The following is a 25971-nucleotide window of genomic DNA, read 5'->3' on the forward strand; positions in this document are numbered from 1 at the left end:
AGTCCCTACCCCAGTGAAGTTTACATCCTATATTCCTTAATACATCACACACACTCACAAAGACATTACATGGTTAATTTGTTGTGAGCCAATTAACTTACCAGTATATTTTTGGATTGTGGGGGAAATCGGAGTACCCGGAGGAAACCCATGCAAGCATGGGGAGAATATACAAACTCTACACAGTTACCATGGTGGGAAAAGATATCATTCACAAGTCCTTTTGAGTAATTTATTTTCCAATAGTGCTAGAATGAACACTACCCAGGATGCTTTGGGAGGCATTTCATGATGCAGGGTGTACATCTGGTGCATCAAAAGGATGTTCCGAGTAGCTCTGCAGCGGCAATGGGAACTGCAGGAATTTGTTCCAGGCACTCTGCTAGCCAGACGCAGGGGCATTGGGGCAACGTGAGTTGTCCCTGATACCATGTGTGAGCTCTCCACTTATTGTATAACCCCTAGTTATGGCACAGTTTACCTCTGCTATCCCCATCTCTTCATATGTGTGAGTAAACTCTTGGAAGATGTCTATTTTGGTATTCCTGACAGTTGTGTTATGTGCAGCATGCAATAATTAGGAAGTGGCAATTTTATAGCTAGAATTCGAGCACTATTATGGGACTGGGCCATTGCCGTGATCGCAATCTGTTATACAGTATATTTTTTTTTATGCACTACAAGCAGTGAGGGACTCTGGCTTGTGTTCAGCTCGTCCAATCATCATTGGCAGTATCTACATAGCCAGAGTGCCACCTGAGACCACCCTGCACGCCAGATTCCAGTGTACCTCCATTTCTGCTCTTCAATATGAATCTGCAGTGGTTCTCATGGGCTCTGTGCACCTTCTCCATCAACAACCTGTGACTTTCCTGGCTGTTGTTGCCTCCAGCTTGTCAGCAATCCCAGGACTGCTTTTCATTTCTGGCTCTTTCAACCAGCTCTACCCATGCCCTGATTGAGAAGCTGGGGCTGCAGCTCAATCTGGTGTGCAACAATATCCTGACCAGTGGTCCCCAGCTGAAGAAAGAAGGTAAATGTCAGCTTGTCCCTCAGACGTTGTTAGAACTGGCTGAAGGAGAGGGAAATGTAGTGTATGCCTGTCACTACCGACATGGTGGGGGCAACAAAGTTGGTACTACAGCTGGTGCTTATTATTACATTTTGTTTGTATGGCATCACAAGGGTTCCGCATCGCCTGGCAATGCATAGATTAGCAAAAGAACAAAACAAGAAAATTGTGATTTACAGTTCAAATGCAAATTTGGACATGTATATGGTAAATAAAATACAGTTGCAGCAGTCGGTGATATATTCAGTGTGTGACTGGACTTTATTCTGGTTCACTCGCAAAGGCAAATTCCTTCTCAAATGGACAAAACCATGTGCACTGCTGGGGGCAGATGTAACATGTGCAGAAAGAATTAGATTTGGGGGAGTTATTTTGTTTCTGTGCAGGGAAAATACTGACTACTTTATTTTTACACTGCAGTATAGATCTCACTTTGTAGTAAAACCCCACCCAAATCTAACTCTCTCTGCACGTTACATCTGCCCCACTTGCAGTGCACATGGTTTTGTCCATTTGAGAAGGAATTTGCCTTTGTGAGTGAACCAAAATACCCCACGTGTCTGTATTTACATAAGAAATGGAATGTTGCTGTGTTTTCCAGAAACACACATACCATTTTGTATGCAGATGCAGCCACAGTCGCACAAAGAAAACCAGCAAATTACATATAATTATTTAATTTTTTTGCCTAAAGTTGCCTAGACTAGAGGGGGTGTTTTTATGTAAGGAGACTAGATGTACTTGAACACATTTGTAAATTGCGAGCTAAACCATTTTTTTTCTGGAACTAGGATGTGGAGTGTTAACCAAAAGCAAACATGATTTTAAACCATCTCATTGGAAGGATGATAAAGAAAGTAATTCTGAGTCTTCATTGCCTATCGTCATTGCTTTTAAATGTAAGTATTTTGTATTAATGTTCTCTTTTCCATGATATATTTTCGCAGAGCGTAAGTCAGCTGAGTAGAGCTTAGAAAGTGGTCTATGGGGGTTACTCTGGTTTATTGGCTCGGATGCGAATTTGCATCCTTGCGAGTGAACCAGATCCCGCCTTGAGACTGGTGGTACGCCGGCCCACCATTTGCAAGGCGCGTATGTTCACAATGGCTGCGAAAGGATGTTTTACCTAAACATCCATTTGCATGCCACTGGGACCGGCCCACATCTTTCGCAATTTAGAGTGAAAACCCGCCCTATGATTTTGTGAGCGAATTGTGAAAATTGTGCAATCCACTGTCCTGTTGCATATCTATATGCAATACTCTCCATCAAATGATTTTCCCAGTCTGTATCTTCTCAAAGTCTTTCCTAAATCACCTGGGCACACATTTTCTCTGACCCTCCCAAAAAACTGCAAATGTTTTGCGATCAGATATTTTCACTATTTTTGTGTCGATATTTGGCCTCACGCAAACACACCACAATCCGTACACATGTGCAGTCGTTCAATCATCTAAACGGTTGTGAGTTAGCACAGTAGCTCTGAATAACCCCCAGGGTCAGCAGGGAATACTAGTGCAACAGTGCCCATCAGATATCTTATGGCTAATGGTGACCAAGCTTGCAGTTTTAGTATAAATGATGTGGTGTCTGTAAGAAAGGTTGGTTGCAACTGGGCTTATGGTTGTAAAAAAAATTATATAAAAATTGAGAAATGCCATAATATAATGAATCTTTGGCCGCTATGATGTTTATGAACCTGGAATGGTATACAATACTGTGTTATTTGCCAATCTTATTTGCAAACATCCCTTACTTTTGATGGTAATCAACTGGTTACTAACGGCATCTTCAAGAATACCACAGCGTTCTCCATGTGTTAAATTGCAGTGCTTATAATTCATAGTCCATGATAGTTCTTCAATGGTAGTTTCCATATAACTGTTGAAACATTTAATGTTCAAATTCCGTCACACAAAGTAAGAATATTTATAGGTAGACAATTTGTTTATAGTGTTATCTTAACTTCAATCTCCGATCAAATTTAAACAGATCAATTTTATCGAATGTGGCCTGACATGGCTAGACTAACTTTCTATTCAGTTTTGATTCTATAGACAAAATCATCAGCCAGCATCACACAGTGGGCCAAATGTAAAAGGGTGAGAGTTTCAGAAAGTGAGAGATTTTGGGAGAGTTTTCCCATGTTTTTTAAAGCAGCAATCAATTACATGGCAAAATCAACCTGGTTTTGCAGTGTAATTGATTGCTGCTTTAAAAAAAAGGTGAAAACTCTCCCAAAATCTCTCACTTTCTAAAACGCTCACCCTATTACATTTGGCCCCGTGTGTCTACAGTTTTACACTTCCTGAAGACAGTGGTTAAAAAAGCCTTGGTGTTATGCTCACCAGGAGGGAGTAACAGATCCAGATAAGTCCTCAAGAGATGCTTCCAGCAGAGGGGAATTAGGACAGGTGAATGGAGTCTTCAGGCGAACAGGCAGAATGGAATCCCAGGAGCTGGACCTCTGGACGTCTTCTGGGTAGCCACCCAGAACCCCCAGACCCAAGTCCACAGATCACACCAGTGAGCCTTCGTGCCTAGAACAGCCCTTTTTCCCTTAAGACTTAATGTGTCTACCGGTACTAGTATGCCACCAGGACTTTTGTCGACAAGTGGCAGTGCGAACTTGACTCCAAGGTAACGGAGCAGCTACCGGTAGCATATGGACCTACACTGCCTATAGAAATCTAACCTATCACAGATAAGTAACATGAAGGGCACATAAAACATGCAAGCACAAGACAAGGACTAGGACATAATAATGAAGCCTGGAAGCGTGAGCCAAAATACCAAATGATCAACAGGAGTGGACTTGACAAGACTAAGATGTATACTAGAAACAGAAGTGAGTTCTTAAAGAATACACACAGACTGACACGGAATAACAGAAGTATATACAAGAACAGCATGTGTGGCCTGACGCCACAACCTCCGCAGAGGCACAGTGGGGCTGACTACAGATGACACACTATAACGGCTAATACTCTCCAACACTAAACTGCAAAAGAAGCTAGGTGATACTTGCAAAAGCAGCAGAGGAGGATGATAGCCAGTGGGTAGTACAGGAACGCCCGCCGGTGTTCAGGCAACATGGGTTTAATGACAGGGACCAGATACAGTGACAAAGCAATAGCAGAGTCTCCATATAACTCTGTATCCAGCCCCAGGGCAGCCCAAATGAAACAACTATAAAGACTTCCCAGCCACCTGAGTGTCCGCCCCTGATAACAGATAACAAGCAGCTGGACACTGCCTCAGGTGTGCTAATCAACACTCCCTGCGGCTGCCTGTCGTCCCCGTCGCCTAGGCAACCGCTGTGGGAGAGGAGGTGCTGGCGGAGGAGTCGCAGCCTGTCTGACAGCGGCACACAATTGCGGCTGTCTAGCGGCCGACGGGACATGTCTCCTGGAGGCCGGCCGGACACCAGAGGCGCCATAGAGACGGCACCTAACACTTGGAGGATTAATGTAGGAATAATAGCTCTGAAGAATCATACCAGATTTGCCGACAATCACTTGGCCGACACTGTAGAGTGTAAATAACGATCAATATGCCGGCGGGTACAAAATACCGACTTGAAATGCTGACCCTTAATTTGCTGACATAATCATAATGACAGATGCAGAAAAAAGATGATCAGTCCCAAGGCACAACCACTCTTCTTCTGCTGAGTCTTAAAAAAGGGATCACCACACAATCCCTATACTGGTAAAATGTCACGTGAAATAGACCAGGGTGATGAAGAGCCGGGTACACAACTGTAGCTGGATCCAACAAGGGTCCGTCACATTCGTATAACTCTCGTTGGATGTTACATGTAAAAAATGAGAGCTCAAAATACAGTATGTAGACAGTCTACAAGAATTTCAAAATGAGGATCCCTAGAGGGTGGGTACCAAAAAGCATGCCCTCATTCACACTGTAATATGAAAAGATGTATGTGTAAAGGTTTCTTTACATGCATCCAATGGTCACCACATGTTTAGCCAAGTGTTCATGGTTGTTGTGTACCATACTCACTGGTAAACTAACTGCTCCATGTATATAAAGGTATATTTGGCTTGATTTCTGGGTAAGTATGTGCTTAAATTCATCCCACCCGTTACCTCTCGTTGGATGTTGCATACAAAAAGAAATTAAAATAACAATTTTGTGGAACATCTGGATTTTTATATATGGAGTTCAAAGCAATAATGGACGGGTACCTAGATTCGTACCCCCACTCACGATCAAAGATGGAGAAGTGTATGTGTAAAGGTTTCTTTACATGTATTCAGGGTCCATCATGTGCTCACTCGTGTGGTCAAAAATAGATGAGTACCATACTCACTAAATAACCAGCTAGTGCATGGATATAAAGGTATCTTTTAACTTGGTATCAGAATATGTCCCAATAATAATACGCACACCAATGGGTATATATAAAGGGAAGACAATGTCCTCTTTCATTAAAATGTCAATACATTTATTGGACAATTCATTACATACAGCTGGGATGGAAGGTGGAAACACAGCACCTGGAGGTGCGGGTAATGGTCGTAAAGGTGCAGAACTGTTAAAGTTGACAGTCACAATCCCACTAAAAAACGGACAGATACTTCTCTCTGGCCAACTAATTTCGATAGGATGTCCTATCTTCATGACGGCTTGGAGAGGATTAGGTGGTAAAGGAGATATTCATACATCTGCATAGTAGGCTAATATCTGTTCATTACACCCCCTTACTTCTGCTGGAAGTTCAATGGCGTCGTGGATTTTAAAATGTACTCTGTTTTCACAGAGATATATGGGTAGTGCAATGGTGGTGCTTATATACATGATTAATCTTATCTAAATTGCTAGCCCTAGGCTTATAAATGATCCGCGTTGTGGCGCATGATCGTCACTTATGGTTTCGGTCTTTACTGATTTTCGGATGACCAGCTTTGATGTATGTAAACGAGACATTTTTTGTTTTTTTTGTTTTACCCCAGCTCACTGAATAGTATTAGTAACCAATCTTGAACAATACACGATAATAGAATTCAGAGATATTGGTTACATATACCTGCGCAGGTGTATGATATGCCCCCCAGCCACTTTAAGGCTTCTCTGTATATTGGGGGTCACTAGCGCTATATCTAGGTGCAGGGTGCGGCACCCCAACAACTATCATAAGCTAGGAAGCCCAGTGCAGCACGCCAGTGAGATACTATAGTGTTAATAATTAGTGATAGGAAGCCGAAGATAGATATAGATAAAATAAAAAAAAAGGAAATGTAATTAAAATAAGAGCGAGATAGTGTTAGTGAGGGAAAAGTGTTAATAGAATGTAAGGGCGTGCCGCACTATCTATATGACAGCTTTGATGTATGTCAGGTCTATGTTATATTATTATGCTGGAACGTGGAACAAGCATATGGGATGGACCCTTATTGGATCGAGCTACAGTTGTGTACCCGGCTCTTCATCGCCCCCAGTCTATTTGGAGTGACATAATCACAATGACGAATAGCAAGAAAGAAGAATTTAATCTATCACCCTCTCGCGCAGCCGTCAAACAATCTCAACTCCTTATCGGGGGTCACCACCTCTTAGAAGCAGATCACTGTAACAGGAAGTGATACGTGGAAAAGGTGATAGACGCTAATAATGACAATATATTGCCTGTATGACAGTATATGTAAAACTATAACTTCCCTTTATTGTATGAATGTGGTAATTCTGTGACGATTCTATTAGATCCAATATTACTTCATAATAATTTTTATGATGCGATAGGGAAAAATAAGGAACATGCAACAATAATATGGTGTAGTATGTTCAATAAATAATTATGATATAAATAGACTGTAACACCTCAGTGCAAAAACTCCTGTGAAAGGGGTGTGTATGTTGATATCTTCCACCTTTTGTACTTGATAAATGTCGTAGCAGATCTCACGTTAAACAGATGGAGAAAACACACATCAAGGTATCCATATAGGGGAATTCGTACCTCTACTCATAACTATCCTTTTAAATCACAATGGTGCATAGCCCAACTCACTGGTATTATTGTAGTTGTAATCACATTAAGGTATCTTTACTCCACACAAGGTGTTCATAAAAGGAGCGATTTATTGACAGGTACTCCAATGTACATACTTAGTGGGTTCTCTGCTGCCCAAGCTGTACTGCCAGGAGCTGCGTTTGGAATGTGGGTGGTGCTATAATGCCGGCGGCAGGGTTGCTGTGTGAAAAGGGAAGCTGTACTGCTTGGATGTGGGGATAAGGGTGCCAGGGTAGCATTGCTGACTTCGTGGGGATGGTGCTGCTCTGCCTGGTGGTGAGGATAGGAGCTCGCTGCAGTGCCATGCTATGCTGCCTAGGAATGGGGAGTTTCTCTGCTCTGGGGTGGGAATAGTGGTGCCATGCTACCTGTGGTTCTGCCTGGGAATGGGGAGGCTATATGAATCTGTTTGGGGATGAAGGTGATAGTGTGGGGTGGTCGTAGGTACAGATTGCTTGTGCACCTGTAGAGTCCAGGAGTGCAGGTGAGGTGTTACTACGGAGATGGTCACAGCAGGCAACATAGTTTGGTATGCAATAAGCATACTGAGACACACTAAAACACCACTGAGGCGAAAGGGGGCATGTCCAATTTGCCTGCAGTCCTGTACAGTCATACACTGCTGCCATTACCTTTTATTGAAGAGGTGCTGTGGTGCTGCATTGGTCTGGTGCACTGGTGGTTTCTTCTAACTCCCCTGCTTCTTTCATGCACATGCAGGGGAGTTCGCTGGACACCCGCTCCCCCTTTATACTGTCTGGCCCGGTGGCTGTGTCCCCCGTCCGTCCCTCCCTCCCTCTGTGCTGGGTCACTGGGTACACACTGTATGCCTGCCTATCCATCCCTCCCGGGTCTCTGTGTACACACCTGTTCCCATACTGCTTCTGTCCCTGTCCAGCCGATATGCAGCACCCGCTGCCCACCCTGCATGTAGTAATCCCCTGCTAGCTGCCCTGGAGTGGAATGTCCACTATAGAATCCATTTCGACAATTGGACACCAAATAGGCTAAATCAGATTAACATTACTGAGTTTAGACAATTTGAAACAAAAAGTCTAAATTACTCATTTATACCCCTTTTCCATCTGCATGCCGGGGAGCACCCGGGATTTTGTACCCGGCTACAACCTGGGTGCAACACGGCTTGCAAACCCATTCACATTAGAGTCCCCACCCGGCATAATGCCGGGCGGGTGATGTCACCAAGAGGTGGGGTCAGGGAGATGAAAGCATCTCCCAGCGCCGGCTTTTGCACTGTAGTGAACGGGACCCGGGTCGCATCGACCCCGGTTACCCGTTCACACTACACAGTGACCCAGGTTGAACCTGTGTTCAACCTTGGTCACTACCTGAGTAGGAATTCCCTGTCTCACGACCTGGGTTATTTCTACAGGGGGCGTTTCCACCTGCCTAAAATCCCGGGTTTTTCACACTCCCATGCAGAATTTTGGGATATTTAGGCTAGTGGAAAAGGGGTATTAGACAGGCAAGGCAAACGAAAGGAGTTGACAGGGGAAATACTTTAGACTGTCTAGAAAAAATTATAGTGAATAGTCCAAATCATCTAGACTTTTTTATTCAGGTGGAAAATATGCTGTTTTTGGCAGAACGGACCTAACGATCAACACTGAATACATACCATTTTCTAGAACCTGAATTAAAACTGTCAAATCCATTTAGACACTGAGGCTATTCAGTGTTGGTCATTAGGTCTGTTTTATATTCAACCACTGGAAGCCAGTGGTGGGCTTGGGCGCTAATGTACCCTCTAATAATTTTGATGTTCAATATATATAAAGGTGTTTATATAAGCAGCAGCTTTCTACATGCACTAGTGTCAGTGCAAATGAGTGTCAGGCCCGGGCCCAGGTATAATCATGGACCCGGAGCTTACACAGAGTAATAATAATTATCCAAGAGGAATTGGGAAAACTGTGCTAATATATAAATATAAATGACTGATACACCATGGAAGAAGACTCATGCACAATAATGAGAATGGAGACTGTTTCAAAAGAAAAAATTCACATACAATTTATTTTTATACATAAAAATACTTAGGCGGCCACCTATAGACGAAAATAATTGATAATATACGTAAATATACACTTTAAGAGCAGTATCTACAAAACATATTCAATGATAGTAATTAGTTCATTCAACTCTCGATTTTGCCTGCAAACTTTTTAATTAATAGTATTATGGATGAGTGTTTGCCAAGGTTATATCCGTGGTAATGCCAGGCCACAGCACTTACAACACAAAGTTTTTTTGCTCCTGTCGGTGTTCTCCACAAAGCTGCAAGTTGTGGTGAGAGGTTGGTTGGCTTTAAAAGTACAGCAAGCCGTGCAGATGGATAGCAATATCCTATGAATGAAGAAAGGGTACCTGTTTCATTTCACGGCAGGACATACGTAGTTTACGTAGGCAACATAGTGCTGTATTGGTATTCTCAATACAGCACTACGTAACTGCCGCCGTGAAACTAAACAAGTACCCTTATTATTCAGTATTTGAACAATTTAGTTGAAGTCGGACAAATTGTCCTTTAGGAACATTAGAGATCCATTTATTTTAAATGATTACTCAGTGGATTACTAGAAGAAGGGTTTTGAGTATACCATGGTTTCAAATTTCCCATCTTCTACATATATCTTCAAGTCCAGAAAATTCACTTCTACTTTACTAACGGTCAATGTTAAATAATGTTAAAATTGTTAGTGAGATGATTACAGAAGCTGGTTAGCACTGTCTCATCCCCCCTCCAGATGAACAGCACATCATCAATGTACCTCCACCATTGAACCAGATTTGCTCCCCAGCTATGCCCCTGCCAAACCATTATTATTACTATTATTAACAGTTTCTAATATAGCGCACACATATTCCACAGCGCTTTACAGAGAATATTTAAACATTCACATCAGTCCCTGACCCAGTGGAGCTTACAATCTATATTCCCTACAACATTTACATGCGCGCGCACACAGACATTCTAGGGTTAATTTATTTTAACCCTAGACGTTGAACTAATTGTTCAGTAGAATAAATTCAATTCCCTCTAATAACAGATTCTGTAAATCTGAGTTAACTTTTGAACCTTGTAAAGCATTCTGAATGGCTAATAAGCCATCTGAATGTCTGATTATAGTATACAGCGAGGTGTCGTCCGCTGTTATTTATTATTTTTAGAATTTTTATTGAAAGATATTTCTGATTAATTTAAATACAGAAAGTAAGATTGTCAGCATTGTACAAAAAGTATTATATGATGAATAATTTTTGTTACAGTGAGTTTTCCAAGAAATAATGTTGTAACTTTTTATATATTTCACTAAAAGTATGAATTTACCGTTCAATTATACAAGAGTTATTATGTTATATCTCATCTCAAGATCAAAATAATCTATGAGTTATGTAGTGCCAACATTATGGGAGGTATTCAATGCGGCCGGTGAGGGGGTTAACCAGCGAGGATTGCAGAAAACCTGCGATCCTCGCTGTTTAACCCCCGTGCCGGCCACTCGCTCTATTCAATGTTCTGGGGAAATCCTCGCTGTCACAGGACGGTGAGAATTCCCCAAAACAGCGAGACCTGCGGCTAATGCAGAAAACTCGCTGTATTTAGCCGTGAGTCTCGTTAGTTCAGGAGCCGTATATGCCAATTCCCCTTCACTCAAAAAATGGAGCGAGGGAGAATTGGCGTATGAGGGGGTCTGCGTTGAATACTGACAGGGTGAGTGGTGACAGCGAGCAGGAAGCTCTGCTTGCTGTCGCCGCTCACCCACAGCATTGAATACCCCCCTTAGTTGGAATAATACTTATACTAAAACATTGACAGAAATAAACAACAAAAAACACACTAGACAGGGGAGGGAGAGGGGGGGGGAGAGAGTAAGATGTCTATGCTAGTCACTGAATTATATTTTACTATAACATGCAAGCACATTCTTCTGGTATAACATTCACCTTCTAGTATAACTTTCATGTTTGGATAGTCCACAAAGATAAACATAGCACTAATAAAATCCGATGGCGCTAGAATTTTCAAATGTCAATAGAATATGTATCAAGAGTCAAAATAAATAGCGACCATTTTTGATAAAATGAGTTGATTCCAGTCGAGCATATCGTCTTTCAAAATATAATGTTTGAAGTATCTATTACTTATTCAGAGAGTTTGTTCCAATATCTTTTTAGTTTATAACAGTACTACATACAGTGCTGGATGTCTGCATTTGCCTTGCCACATTTGAGACAAGTACCATCTTCTTCCGGTACTCAGTATTTCCTTCTGTGTGGGGGTCAAATGTTTATCCATCAGGCCAAATGTAATCTGTAATGTATTTCTGTTAATATATTAAATGGCAACATTAATAATATATTATCTGTAATGCTGTGAATTTGTCAAAATTGCGGAGAAAATTGGCAAACATTTGTCCTAAACATAATGACCTGTAATGTTTACCTCAGGGCTAGACAAACCCCGGGGGCCAGGTTGCCATGGCGACCAGATTTTTTTATTTGGGAAGGGGGGGGGGAGCAGAATATGGTTGTGGCTGGGTGCGCTTGCAGTAACATGGCGCCCGGAGTATCTGGATTCATGTGGCTCCTATTTCATTATGTGAACACCAAGTGATCGCGGGTCTGTTCACGGGAGATAGTCAGTGGAATAAGTTCCTGTATTACCCTACGTCCGCAGCGGGTGAGAACTGCGTGCTGATGTAGGTCATCGGGTCTTTTCCAATAACGTGACCGCCGGCACAGTTGCTGATTGGCTTAGTATGACATCAGTCAGCTCAGCTGTTAATTGTTCAGCCATGATGGAGACGGTATTTAACCAGAACCTTATGGGGATTCTATATCCAGCCTTGATAAAGACCACAGACATTGGTAGAAACGCGCTTCAGCTTGACTCTACTCCATTTGGTGACTGCTATTTCCACACCCTGAAAGGAACCATTGGCAAAGATTACCAACCCCTGGACTCCGGCTTGTGCTGTCTGAGATCTTGAGGTGTCTTTGACACTCTGACCTCTTTGTTTGTTTGAGAACTGGTGACGTCCTGGTTCTCGACCTTAGCTGATCCTATGTCGGCATAGGAGGCGTTGTATTGGGAGGTGCCACACCACAGTGTGTGTGTGTGTTATAATTTTCTTTCTATCAATTCCCCACTGGAGGCTAAGAGCATTGCCTCATTTCAACACACACCTGTGGAACGTCAGCCACCATTTTTGCACACCCTGTTGATTTTAATTTCAGTTGTGCGCTTGCAGTAAGAGTTGGGCAGAGGAGGTCCGCCGTGGCTATTTCAAAACTCGAGCCGGCATTGCGAACTAGTACTTCAGTTGCAAAAGCAGCTCTGGCTCCTCCTGTACACAGCAGATGTACCCGGCTGCATCCACCACTAACCCCCTGCTGCTGTGAGAGCCCGGCATCCCCCCGCACATAGCAGCAGCAGCAGCAGCTCCAGTTGCAAAGCCATGTACCTGGTTGCCACCACCACTAACCCCTAACCACTATGCTCCAGCTAGAGATGGATACAGATTGTGATCAGCCCCTTCGCCTCCCCTCGGGTGCAGTGTTGCTGGACCAGGAGGAAGAGGTGGACGAGGAATGCGGACAAAGTGACTTTCAACATGTCCAGGCAGCGGAGCAGGAGGACAGGGCAGCCAGAAAGGGAAATTATGAGATCTGCCATTAAGTTATCCCAAAATTTTGTTATTTAATAGTTCTAATCATAATATTTGTCTTTGTGCACATAGTAGCCCACAGCATGGAGTCTCACTTGCTGGAGCAGTGATTACAGCCAGTGTTCCCTATAAGCTACTTTTGCAGGGTGCCGCACCCTCCAGTTTGTAAAACCTCAAAATGCACCCTGCCCTTTTTGTGTGTGGCTCTTTGCGACCTTCCACTACCCCCCACCGCGCTGAGAACTTTTAGAGTATGCCATCATGTTTAATGGGTATTATGTTGTATGCCATCATGTGTTTATGGACATTATGGTGTTTGGTATAAGGTGTAAGAGGCATTACAGTATGTGCCATAATGTGTAATTGTCATTACAATAGAATATGTAATGGGCATAACAGAGTAAGTTAATGTTTAATGGGTGTAATCTTAGTACAGTGTGCAATTTTTTATATACTGTATGTGTTTTATTTTGTTACTAATGTAAATTTCTAATATTAAAAGGTGCCCTCCCTATTGAACAAGTGCCCTTCCCTACTGTGTTTTAATTATGTTTTTATTCTACTGTTAACTTTTTATATTCAGTATTTATGCCTCTTTTGCATATCTCTTTAGAAATATCCCGCCTCCCAAATGGACTTGTATACACTTGCCGCTATGTCCATATAACTATATGCACTGCACGATCAGTGGAACGCAAAGTGAATATCTAAGAACAGTTCCTGGATCCTTCAGGAAGTAGCAATATCCTGCGCCGTCGTGGAACGCAAGTGAACCGCAGAGGCAATTTACGGTTGCGGTGGATGATGTATTTCCGCTTCCGGCGTTTTCATAGATATATGTGAAATAATGTTTGACCCCAGGAAACCAGGTCAATCTTAAAATCTGGATATTGCTAATTGATTTATGTATGTTGGGGGTATAATTATGCATCTGAGGAGGCTTTACACACACTTCTGACTAAGGACAATAGTGTCCGAATGCGTTAAGTGTGTGACGGTCCATCGTGGTTCTGCTGCCTGGTTATTCCCTTCCCTGGACGTGTGGATCCTTGAGCCGGCACCTGGATTCCAGTGATCTCCCTTGGTTCCATCGTGGGTGAGAAGTCTGGTGTGAGACTGGCCCAGCAGCATTTGCCTGATGGACATGTTTTGTGCTTTTATATTCCATTCAAGTTTGTGAGTGCATTGTTTTAAAATACGGTTTTACTGTCTATCTTGAAATATTGCACCAATTGCCTTTTTTCTTTTGCTCTCCAATCCATCCCATCAAATTGACATTTGGATGCCTTAGAATAGAATTCCTTTATTCGTCTCACAATGGAGAAATTTACAAGAGATCTATCTGTTTTCAGAAATGCTATATCTTATATGAAGATTCTGAAGTTGTATGGAAAGCCCAGCTGTTGTTGCCTTGTGGAATTATAAAGTGCCTTATATACATCACATGTCTGTGAGAGCATCCCATTGAATAAATTAATTTCCACTTTGTAAGAAATATTGCACCAATTGTTGTCCTTCTATATCTCCAAAACACTCCAATTGTGGGGTTCTTGGAGATTATTTTACAGATCTGTGAGATCGATTTCCCTTTATTGGGACATCTGGAACAGATACCTGTCTTATAAGTTATGTACCTTACTCCTTAAATTGTATGGTGTTTTATATATATTATATAATAAAAAATAAAATATATATATATATATATATATATATATATATATATATATATATATATATATATATATATATATATATATATATATATATATATATATATATATATATGAGAGAGATAGATAGAACTGGAGGTAGCGCTTGTAGGTTTTGAGTAACACTTTCTGCACAAATATCTTGTTTTTGGTCATTGACAAACACTAATTTCATTTGACACCCTAGCTGCATATCCTCTTTAGCGCTGGTATTCTAGAAATATCGTTTGTAAAGCATTTTATACTACACAAATCTGCATTTAATTGTCAATAGAGTTTACATTATAAAGGTCCATTATATTGTAGACCATTGGTTCTCAAACTGCGGGTGTTGACTGCAAAGTGTGTGCTGACCATCTCAGAATTGGGTTGTGACTCCAAGTTGTCGACCATCAGGCTGATGACTTCTCTGATCTCACAGTCAGTGATCCAAGGGGTCTAAAACAGTTGAATTGTCTGTTACTTAAGACTCCTTGCATCACTGTTTTAGACATCTGAGGAGTAATCAGGCAGGCTTCCTCTACCTCACTGCCATCGCCTGCCTCCCCCCTACCTCACTGCCATCCCCTACCATCGCCTGCCTCCCCCTACCTCACTGCCATCCCCAAAGCCTTTATGGTAGGTATAAGCTTTAATATTCAAATGTAAATATAAAAAAAACACATGCAGGGTGGGTAGTGGCATAACTATACCTTTTTACTCCCACCCATGCCAAAAAAAAAGGTCCTGGTGACCCTTCCCCCATAGCATGTTGGTAAAACAAATGGGACTGTTTCTAGGCAGTATAGCTCCCATAAAAAAAAAATCACTACTAAAACGTTCACAAAAAAAAAAGTGCTCAGACAACTGGTTAGAAGAACTGTAATAAAACAATAGTAGTACTAACTATATTCATAAATAGTCTAGACCCCATGAGGCCCAATGGTCCGTCAACGTTTTTTTCCCTGTTGCATCGGCACAGCTCTCCCAGGGCAACAATTCAATGGGGAGCTCTTGAGTGCACTTAAATTGTTCGCCCACAGGTAAATGTGTCAACGAATTGTGATTTTTCACTAATCTGCAACTGTGTCTGAATAGGGCCTTGTATAGTTTGTTTGCTAGTTCAAGGGAAATTGAGATCTACATTGTAAAATGTTGCATGTTGTCAAGTGAGTACCCAGCATAAGATAACCTGGAGGATTGAGTTTAGGAAACACTGGTCTAGAACATAAACACCTTTTATTATGCTTTCTTCTTATATGTAACTTTCATTATGCTGACGTTTCATATCATAATAATGCAGTGACTCAAGAAGCATTGATATGTTAGTGTTCATTCTCGCACCTGCTATCTTTGAAAACCCATGCAGTTCCTCTTCCCTGTCTGGGGTGTCGTTGTCTGCTGTGGTGTTTCTAGCACAGTGTGATCTGTGTATCAGCACTGATATGCAAACCAGACCTGTGCTAGAAACACCACAGCAGACAGCGACACCCCAGGCAGGGAAGAGGAACTGCATGTGTTATCAAAGATAGCGGGTGCTAGAATGAACACTAATATTTTATTTTCTTATTTTGTAAATGTAAATAGTATAATTTCATTTGTTGCCAATATTAGAGGTATATTTACTATAGTTTTAAAAATAAGAGATGTTCCATAGTAACTAATCAGATTCTGTCCATCACTTTCTCAGATGCAGTAGAGAAATGTAAATTTACCCCTTAGTTTATGAATATTTTTCCTTCTTTTTGCAGCATTCCAACAGGAGCTAGATACAAGACATGATAAGTATGAGCGTCTTGTCAAACTGGGTAGAGATACAACAATTGAAAGCAAGAGAACAATATTTATTTTGCACAGAGTTATCAAGTATGTATATGTGTGTTTGTATGTGTGCTGACCCGCCCGGGGAAACCTTGGTTTTTTTTATTTCTAAAATTGCTGTAAAATTTAATCTTATGCTGTGCCAAAGTCCCAAGAATGTAATTTGTTAAACCCTCCACCATATTTTGTGATAATTGGAGAGATAGATGCTGGTGCAGTATGGTTAATTGCTTTTATATGCGAGTAGAATTGTTTTATATTGAATACAGTATAATACGTGCAACTAATGGAGGGACTGCCATAGCGAATCATCAGACGGTGAGCGTCTTGCTAGGAAGATCAGTCTAGCAGCAGCATTTAAAATGGATTGCAGTGACGATAGTGTGTTCTTGGCAAGACCAGTTAGGAGACTGCAGTAATCAATGCGGGATATAATGAGTGCATGGATAAGAAATTTAGTAGTGTCTTGTGTGAGTATTTTCCGATATTTTAAAGACAGCTTATGTTACTTATTCATACCCGTGGATGTTTTTAACCAATAAATGTTTATCCAATCTTATTTTAAACGTATTTATAGTATCTGCCGACACCACTTCTCCAGACAGAGGGGGATATGCAATCTGCCGCCACTATTTCCAACATGGTAAATAGCGGCGGCTCCCTATTCAATGCTGTCATTAACGACAGCATTGATGTGGGATGACGGCAGAACGGGCCCGACTTCATAAGCTGTCGGGCCTATTCTGCCGATAATGGCCATGGATTGTCGTTATCTGGGCCGCAGATCGACAATCCACAGCCGTTTTCGCGGACACGCCCCCTTTGCGCCCATCGGCAGGCGGGACATAAAATCCCCTCTGTCGTTATGCGGTCCATCTGACCGCAAACGGGCCTGGATCACGGCTGTCGGCGGGTACCGACAGCCGTGATCCAACATTGCATACCCCCCATAGAGTTCCAAAGTTTGACTGTAAAGAAATTTTTTCTTTTTGATGAACAAAATCTTTTTTATTTTAATCTAAACTCATGCCCACGCATCCTAGATTCCTGTCTAGCAGAAAAAAGGGTGTTTGAAAGTTCCTTATATTGGCCCCTAATGTATTTATACACATGTATGTGTTGTGTTTTGTGTATCTGTCCAATGTGTAAGTGTGTGTGTGTGTATGTTTATATCTCCAATTATTCTTAATTGTTGAAAGCCTCGACCAGAATGTGTTTGCATTCATTCTCCATGACCGCAATGAAATCAGGTGTGATGTTGTTGTTGTTTGAAACACACTGCTCCTGACTTGATAACGTGTGTGTGTGTGTTGATGAATTCCACATCCACTCCTGAGATTTGGGGTGACTTTTAATAGGATGTGAAAAAAGTGTTGGCGATATTTTCGCAAAAAAAATGGCCATTTTTGCCCCCCCCCCCAGCTGCAGCCTTGGGTGCGTGCACCTAGCGCACAGTCTGTTTGCCATGGCCGCACCCATAAGGCGTATGCACATGTGCAGAAATTGGTCCCTGTGACTACAAATGCTGGCTGCGAACGGACCAGAAAAAAGTCTGTAACGTGCAGAGCGAGGCAGATTTGGGTGTTATTTTGTTTCTTTGCAGGGTAAATACTGGCTACTCTATTCTTACACTGCAATATAGATATCAGTTTGAAGTAAAAACCTCACTCAAATCTAACTCTCTGCACATGTCACACAAAAACAAAATAAAATAAATCCTTTCCATCTGGCTGTAACTAAACACTGGATAATCTCCTAACTCCCTAGAAAAAAATAGCAGAAGCATATCAGTCAAAGTTTGTAGTTTCTGGAGGTAACAGGTTGTCTCCCACATAGAGAACTGCACAGTGTATACTTTCCCCAGAAGAGAACTCTAACTTTCAGTCTGGCAGCCTTTTCACAAACCCCCCACAGATGGAGGTACTGATTAGCCTTCTGACAGGCTAACAGCCCAAAGAGCCAAACTGGGCCTAATGGATGGGGAACCTTCCCTCTCTTCAACCATCCAAACTAGGACCATATACCAGTTCTTATAAAGAGCCAACAGCTCACAATGAAAACCGCAAATCTCCTGGGGTATTTTGAACACGTCAGAAATCTGGGGAATATATACCATACTTCAATTACTATACCCGTGACCCTGGTCTAGTCATGGAACTTGCTTGTAGCGGCACTCAATTCAAGAATCCATCAATGCTATAACAAGCAAATGGTGGTCCCTTCCTGACATATCTATATCTATCTATTTATCTATATCTCCCTCATATAGTAGACAGGTAGTTTTTCCCTAGGACACACCCCTCTTCTTCCTCCTCTATATCAGCCAACTCCTCACCCTTGCGTTTAGGCTTTTTCCTGTCTCCTAATGTAAAGCAGGTAGTGCGGGTTTATGGTTTATTTATTTTTTTTGCTTACCAGTAGGTGTTATGCTGCTGGTCCTGGGCAGCATGGGATGGTGGAGCCGTATCCTTGGTGGAGTCATGGCCGGCGGTGTGGACTCCTGCATGATTCCCTTAGGCTGGAGCTTGGCGGTCCTTCCCCTCTCCGTACGGCTGGGTGCCGGTTGCGGTCTTGCGAGCAGCGGTGTCATGGCAGGGCGCGCACAGAGGGGGGCATGTGATGGGCTGGCAGCATGTGTAAAGCTGAGTTTCAGTGCCGGGAGAGCGGGACGGGCGCACAGTGTGTGACTAGTCCCGTCCTGACTTCTTCCGAATAGGGGGCAGTAGCAGTAATTGGAAGTGCTGGTACCATGGAAGAAGCCACTCAGAAGGCAAACACATTGCTGCCCAGGTAAGTCCTCTGTTAGAGGACTGGTTTATATTCTCTCCTTTTTTTTTTTTTGTAGATTAGTTAGTGATCATTTCTTGTTTATTGTAGTGTGCCTGTTACTACAAAGAAAAAAGGGGCTAAGAAGTCCCGTTCCCTTTTGGGCCCAAAAGGTGTTGAGTCCTGATGTCAGGTGTATACAAGGGAGTCCTACGTATATAATCGCTGTGCTTCCTCCAAAGGGATTTATCAGGCTTTTCCCACAGGGGAATGAGTGAGCCTGGGAGCACTTGTAGGATCTCATTTTGTGGCAAATTAGAGAGGTGGCGTTCCTCCACAGCAAGTAGTAGTGCCTCTATGACAATCCTCTAGTCCACTGTAGAACAGTTGGGTTTTATTCCTGCTTATTCTTATTTAGCACCTGGAGACTCACACTGGGAAAAGTGTATGTTGGCAGCAGTTAGGGTGTACCAATACCCAACGCGTTTCGCTGCTCCTGCAGCTTTTTCAAGGTGCAAAGCTGGTAGGCCATTTCAGGAGAGGTATGCGCCTGGGACCTCCAGAGCATTTTTTTCGACAATCAGTTAACAGGCACTCAGAATCAGTGACAAACCATATCCCGTGGAAAAGGTCCCGGTGGCCGGAAGATTGCTGAAGTTTGCTCAAAGTTGGAAGCAGCCTATCCGGGACTGTCCGTGTTGGGCGGTAGTCTCCACGGGGTATCGGTTAGAATTCCTTTCAAATCCCAGATGGGAAAGATTTTTAGTTTCGAAGCTTCCCAGCTTAGAGGTGGGGAGGGAAGCTTTAAAGTCAAGCATAAAGGACCTAGTAGACTCAGGTGCAGTCGAAGATGTTCCAGAGGCAGAGAGAGGTCTAGGCTTCTACTTGCATCTGTTTGTCATAAGGAAAAGTTCTGGAGGACTCAGGACTATCTTAGACTTAAGAAACCTAAATGACAGAATTTGGAAGACAGGAATTATCTAAGATTCTGCATGGGAAGAAGCCATTTTCAGTTTACCTGCCTCCCATTTGGCCTCACATCCTCACCAAGGGTGTTTACAAAAGTCCTGGTGGTTCTCATCGAATGCCTCAGGAAGAAAAAAAAATTGGTGTGGGCTTATCTAGACGATTTGCTGATCTCTGCACGGTCAGAGGACAAAGCTGTGTTAGCCTCAGAAACTGTTATTCAATTTCTTCGGGATCACGGCTGGTTGGTCAATTGGTTAAAAAGCCACCTGGTCCCCACTCAAACAATCCAATTCCTAGGTATAGTCATCAATACAGTAAAGGCCCCCATACACTATGAGATTTATCTGACCTGTAAAATTGCATCTGATTTCCCCGGCAGCTTCCCAGGAGGCCTACATACAATTTGACACTTGATGTGCCATTTTTTACATCCAATTTGTGTCAGATAAATCACATGTGATTTCATATCAGATTTATCTGATGCAAATTGGATGTGCCATGAGATTTATTTGAAGGTATGGCTCTAGGGAGTGGCCTGAACAGTGCTATACCTTGCAGGTATTACTGAACTGCTCATTATCACACAAAAGACACGGGTCTGAAAGCTATGTTTCGGTCTATTTAATGACCGTTTTCAAGCTCATATAAACAGTAAATGGTACATACCTAAATAATCTCCACCAACACCGCGCCCAGGTCGTCAGCTCCCCGCTGCGTGTCCGAGTCCAATGACGTCACTGTCCATACCGGCCGGTATACGTCGCTGGACAGTGATGTCATTGGACTCGGACATGCAGCGGGGAGCTGACGACCTGGGCGCGGTGTTGGTGGAGATTATTTAGGTATGTACCATTTACTGTTTATATGAGCTTGAAAACAGTCATTAAATAGACCGAAACGTAGCTTTCAGACCCCTGTGTCCAGTAGCGGCTCTTACCATTATGGAGGGGGGCTGCCGCAATGCGCCGGATGTTGTCCCCGGAAGCCGCGCGTGCGCACCCCGGTCCCCTGCATGGGGCCAGCGCATGCGCAGTAATTTCATACATACTGCGCATGCGCTGGCCCAAGCCTCCTGGGTCTGCCTTTGCAGCAGCCTCCGGAGGCTTGATCGGGTTCCGGTGCAGTATGGTCCGCGGTACTGCGCATATGCAGAACCCGTTTTGGGGGCTGCAGCGCATTTGCGCAGAGAGGCATCCCGGAGGGAGGGAACACTTCCAGATAGGATGCCTTGAGTGACTGGCAGTCACAGTGAAGCCAGTGCAGTCTCACAGACTGCATCTGGCTTCACTTTAGGCAGAGACAGTGGCGGATTTTACCGGGGGGGTGGCTGCCCATAGGTAAAAACCGCCACTGCCTGTGTCTTTTGTGTGATAATGAGCTAGAAGTGCCTCCACTGTTTGCTATATACAGCTTCCTGCAGAGTGCAGATCAGAGGCATAGCAAGTCTACAATGCAGGGGACCTCCATAGCGCGGCACTGACACCAGAGCGGGAGGTATCAGGGGGGTCACCAGGGGTTCAGCTGCAAACACTGGGGTACACTCGTCGCTGGATAAATTAGCAGATAGACGGTGGGAGCTACAGCAAAGCACTCCCTACTCCATGTCACAGCACGGACCTGTAGCATGATTGACAGTACAGGACGTGATGCTGAGTGCATTCTGAGGGCTTCCTCCCCCCCCCACTTTGACCACTCTGCTCTGCTGCCTGTGCTGTCATATATAATAGCAGGAGAGGGGGGGTCCGGGCTCTGCTGCGCGTGCTGAGCTGTCATCTATCAGCAGGGAAGAGTCTCACTGCTGCCCTCTGCCCTCTTCTCTCCCGTGGTGCCTGTCACTTTCTGTGACATAAGTTCCAGGTGCTGCTGCTTCTACACTGGGGGTTGGAGGAGGTCCACAGTGCCGGAAGGAGGTACCCGGAGATATATCGGATCTGAAACATCGTGGGTGCTATAAAGCACCCAAGATGTGCCCAGATTCCGATATATCTTATCTTCAGCAGGTCCGACACCCTAATACGATCGATGCGCACGGGACCGTGCATCAGATAGATCAGATGTCAAACACATGCGATTTTGGCCCGATTTCACCCGATTTATCGGCCCGAAGTGCCGACATCGGGTGAAATCGGCTGAAAATCGCATAGTGTATGAGGGCCTTAAGGTTGAAATCTCACTGACCATACAGAGGTTCTAAAGAGGATGGAAGAGTGCTACTAAGCTTAGCGGTGAGCCTGTTAGGAATGATGAGATCTACAGTGGATATTGTCCCTTGGGCCAGATGGAAAATGAGGACATTGTAGTGTTATCTCCTCAGGTACACCAAGGGTCAGGTGTCGATAGACCGTCGGATCAGCTTGCCACAGCCTGTGATAAAGTCCTTGCATTGGTGGGGAAGCAATTGCCTGGCGTCCAGAACGATGTCCTTATCAAGTCCGCGATACATGGAGTTAACAACGGAAGCAAGGGCTACAGGTTGGGGGTGCACTGTTTGGGCAAGACCAGACAGGGCGTTTGGTCCCCTCCAGGAAAAAGAACTGTCCCCAAATCACAGAGAACTAAGAGCGGTTCGTATGGCAATAGAAGTCTTCAGTAAAGATGTTGTAGGGTCTCACCTTCGTGTATTCTCAGACAACGCGACCACAGTCTCTTATGTCAACAGACAAGGAGGGACAAGAAGCCGCCCGCTGTTGGAAGAAATTTGTGCCATAATGCTTTGGGCTGAAAAACATCTGTTATCAATCTTAGTGCTCCATGTAACAGGGAAGGACAATAAATTGGCAGACTTCTTGAGCCGATTGCATCCTGCCTGGAGAATGGGAACTGGAATCTAGTGAACCCTGGAGTGCCACAGGGTTCGGGATTTTGTTCAACATTTTTATTAACTATATTGGGATGGGGTTATTCAGCAATGTATCCATCTTTGCAGACGACACAAAACTCAGAAGATGTCACCATGCTTCAAAATAATCTTGACAGTCTAGATGAATGGTCAAAAAAGTGAAAGATGATGTTCAATATGGACAAATGCAAGGTCATGCACCTTAGGAGACATAACCAGTGTGCTCGTTATAGCCTAAGCGGGGAGGAATTGGCTAATTCAGTACTTGAAAAGTATCTAGGAGTCCAAATAGACAACAAACTGAGGTTTAGTGCTCAATGTAATATATCAACAAAAAAGGGGCATGGAAACTAGGGACTCCAAGGTAATTATGCCACTGTACAAAGCATTGGTTAGACCTCACCTCGCATATGGAGTACAATGCTGGGCCCCACACAATAAAAAGGACATCATAGAATTAGAAAAACAAAAACAAAGAAGAGCAACAAAGCTTATTAGGGGAATGAATAATTTAAGCTACGAGGAGAAATTAAGCAATTTGGGACTATTTACACTACAGAAGAGACGTTTAAGGGGGGGCATGCTCAACATGTACAAATATATAGGGCCAATATAGGGAACTATCACACACCCTTTTTTCTGCTAGAAAGGGATCTACAGTAGGATACGAGGGTACGAGTTTAGATTAGAAGAAAAAGATTTTGTTCATCTAGTAGAATTTTTTTTTTTTTTACCATTAAAGCAGTCAAACTTTGGAACTCTCTTCCTAAAGAAGTGGTCGGCAGACACAATAAATACGTTTAAAATAAGGTTGGATGAACATTTATTGGTTAAAAACATCCATGGGTACCAATGAGTAACAATCTATATTTAAATTATCAGAACATACTAAATAACTAGGGATTAGCTATTATAAACCTAAGTTGAATTAGATGGATGCAAGTCTATATTCAGCCTTACCTACTATGTAACTCTTTGGTCAACCACAAATAGACCTCATGGCAATGGCGAGCAATGCAGACGCCTCGGTTCTTCTCCAGGGTTCCAGCCAATGGGTCCTGCGGAGTAGACGCCCTGTACCAGGAGTGGACGATTTCTCTAACATATATTTTTCCACCATTTCCACTCATTCACAAGGTTCTGTGGAAGATCAGGTCGGAACAGGTGCAGGCAGTAGTCATCCTGCCATCTGCCATCACTGTATGGTGGGGGTGGCACATCGATCAAAGCAGCATATGCAGGGTTAGCATGCACACTGGCCTCATGCGTATTTGCGTGCAGACCCGCTCATCCTGGGGGGGAGTGGTGCATGCATATCCGCTGATCCCGGGGGGTTGCCGGCAGACCCCCTCCCAGGGGGAAGGGGTGCGTACAGGTGGGTGGGGGGGGGGGTGTGGCTGGCAGACCCGCTCTCGGGGTGGGGGATGGGGTGTGGAAAAACCCACTCGCGGGGGGGGGGGGGTTTGAGGGCAGACCCGCTCGTGCCCGGGGTGGTGGTGTACGGACAGACCCGCTCACGGGGGAGGGGGGTGTGGGTTGCTGGGGGGGGTGTATGTTTGTGTGTGTGTGTGTGTGTGGTTTGAGGGCAGACCCGCCGCTCACCTACACCAGTTGGCTGTGGTGTATAATGGTGGGCATTTACTGTAGCCCTGGCTGGGGGGGGGGAGGTGATGTCAATGGGGTGGTGGTGTGTATAACGCTGGTCTTTTCCCTATGGTGGGGGGGGGGGGGGCCTGTTTGTGTATAACGCTGGACGGGGGCGGGGTGTCCTACGGCAGAAACTTTCTGTGTATAACGCTGTCAATCACTCTTGCAACCCCGCCCAGCGTTATATACACAGGGGATGAGTGACAGATCTGGCTAAATATATGAGAGATAGACTGAAGGTGCTGAGGTCAATTCTCTGGTGTGTTCATTTCCTATTACTTGTTACAGTTTATTTCATCTATATCTATAACTCTAAAACTAAACAAGTTATAATACAATATAAATCATTTATTCATTTATACAATGTAATAAGCTACAATATAGCTATACTAAAAATTACTATGCTAACATATTCTGATCCTAAATAGCAGGCAGTTACCGGTCAGGGCCACCGAAGAAATACAAACAGCAATGCAAGATTATACTGATATTATGAGCTTCACCTGAAAATGGGCTATATCTTTCTGGCTCAATTCCTTTGTCTGGACAAGGGGGGGCAGGAGTAGCGTTCCTCCCCCAGGAGATAATTGTTCATTCACACAGACACACTCAGTATCTTACAGACAGACTGCAGCTCATTCCTCACAGACTGCAACAGCACATCTTTCCCATATACCTGTAGCCTCATACAGTCACATAAACAATCCCTTTTCTAGAAACATGGAAAATGCCATCTCCTCTGCCTGGAAAATGGTAAAAAGCATCATATGTAAATGAGATTTTTGGCTCTCTTCTCATGTTTCAACCTATACAGTAGGTATCCAATCCTGATTTGCATATTTTAGACCACTGCTTAATATAATCTCTAATTTATTAACCTAATCCAAAAAGTAAGTATCTGTTCGGACTCACCCATTTTACACCAAATAAATTACCTGGGTTATTGCTGAATCAACCCCGGTCAGGGCTTGGTGTAAATAGGCGCTAAAAATTTCTGTGGCAGCGTAAACATTCCCAACATGGGTTATTTGACCTGGTTTATGCAGAGATAAGCGGATTGGAGCTTCTGTAGCACTGGCAGATGATGTCATCTGTCAGTTCCCCGCAGATATCCCACATGGATCATCACAGAAGAGTTAATTCATCTACTGTAGCCTGCTGCCTTCACTACAGCAACAGCCTGAACTGCATATAATATTGCTGACTGCTCACAGCCTTATATGCATCAAGACACTCAGCTTGACATGCAGTGTGAGCCAGAGCTTCACCCTCAGCTTCTATTTCTGTATAGAACAGCACTATAACACAGCTACTCCATCTGCCATCATTGCTGCAAAGTTGGGAGCAGACCCCACCCCTCGCTTTTGTTACATTTGTGAACTCCTCTTTAACAGCCTTAAAATGCAATTTTTAATGGCATCCAGGTAAAAGCAGAGCTGACC

General features: G+C 43.5%; 1 protein-coding gene across 1 annotated transcript in view; it reads left to right on the forward strand.

Annotated features, from left to right (window-relative positions):
- Positions 1–873: 873 nt before the first annotated feature.
- The window catches only part of TSNAX (translin associated factor X), a gene marked incomplete at its 5' end in the record, with an annotated part of 68925 nt that continues 43827 nt past the window's right edge, over positions 874–25971 (forward strand). Inside the window, 3 exons of the mRNA XM_083174550.1 lie at positions 874–1033; positions 1864–1971; positions 16239–16353. Of these exons, the coding sequence (XP_083030676.1) occupies positions 874–1033; positions 1864–1971; positions 16239–16353 (383 nt within the window). The remainder of the gene's footprint in view (positions 1034–1863; positions 1972–16238; positions 16354–25971) is intronic.

The sequence above is a fragment of the Crinia signifera genome, chromosome 3 (assembly GCF_055691185.1).
Source record: "Crinia signifera chromosome 3, ASM5569118v1, whole genome shotgun sequence".
Lineage (NCBI taxonomy): Eukaryota > Metazoa > Chordata > Amphibia > Anura > Myobatrachidae > Crinia > Crinia signifera.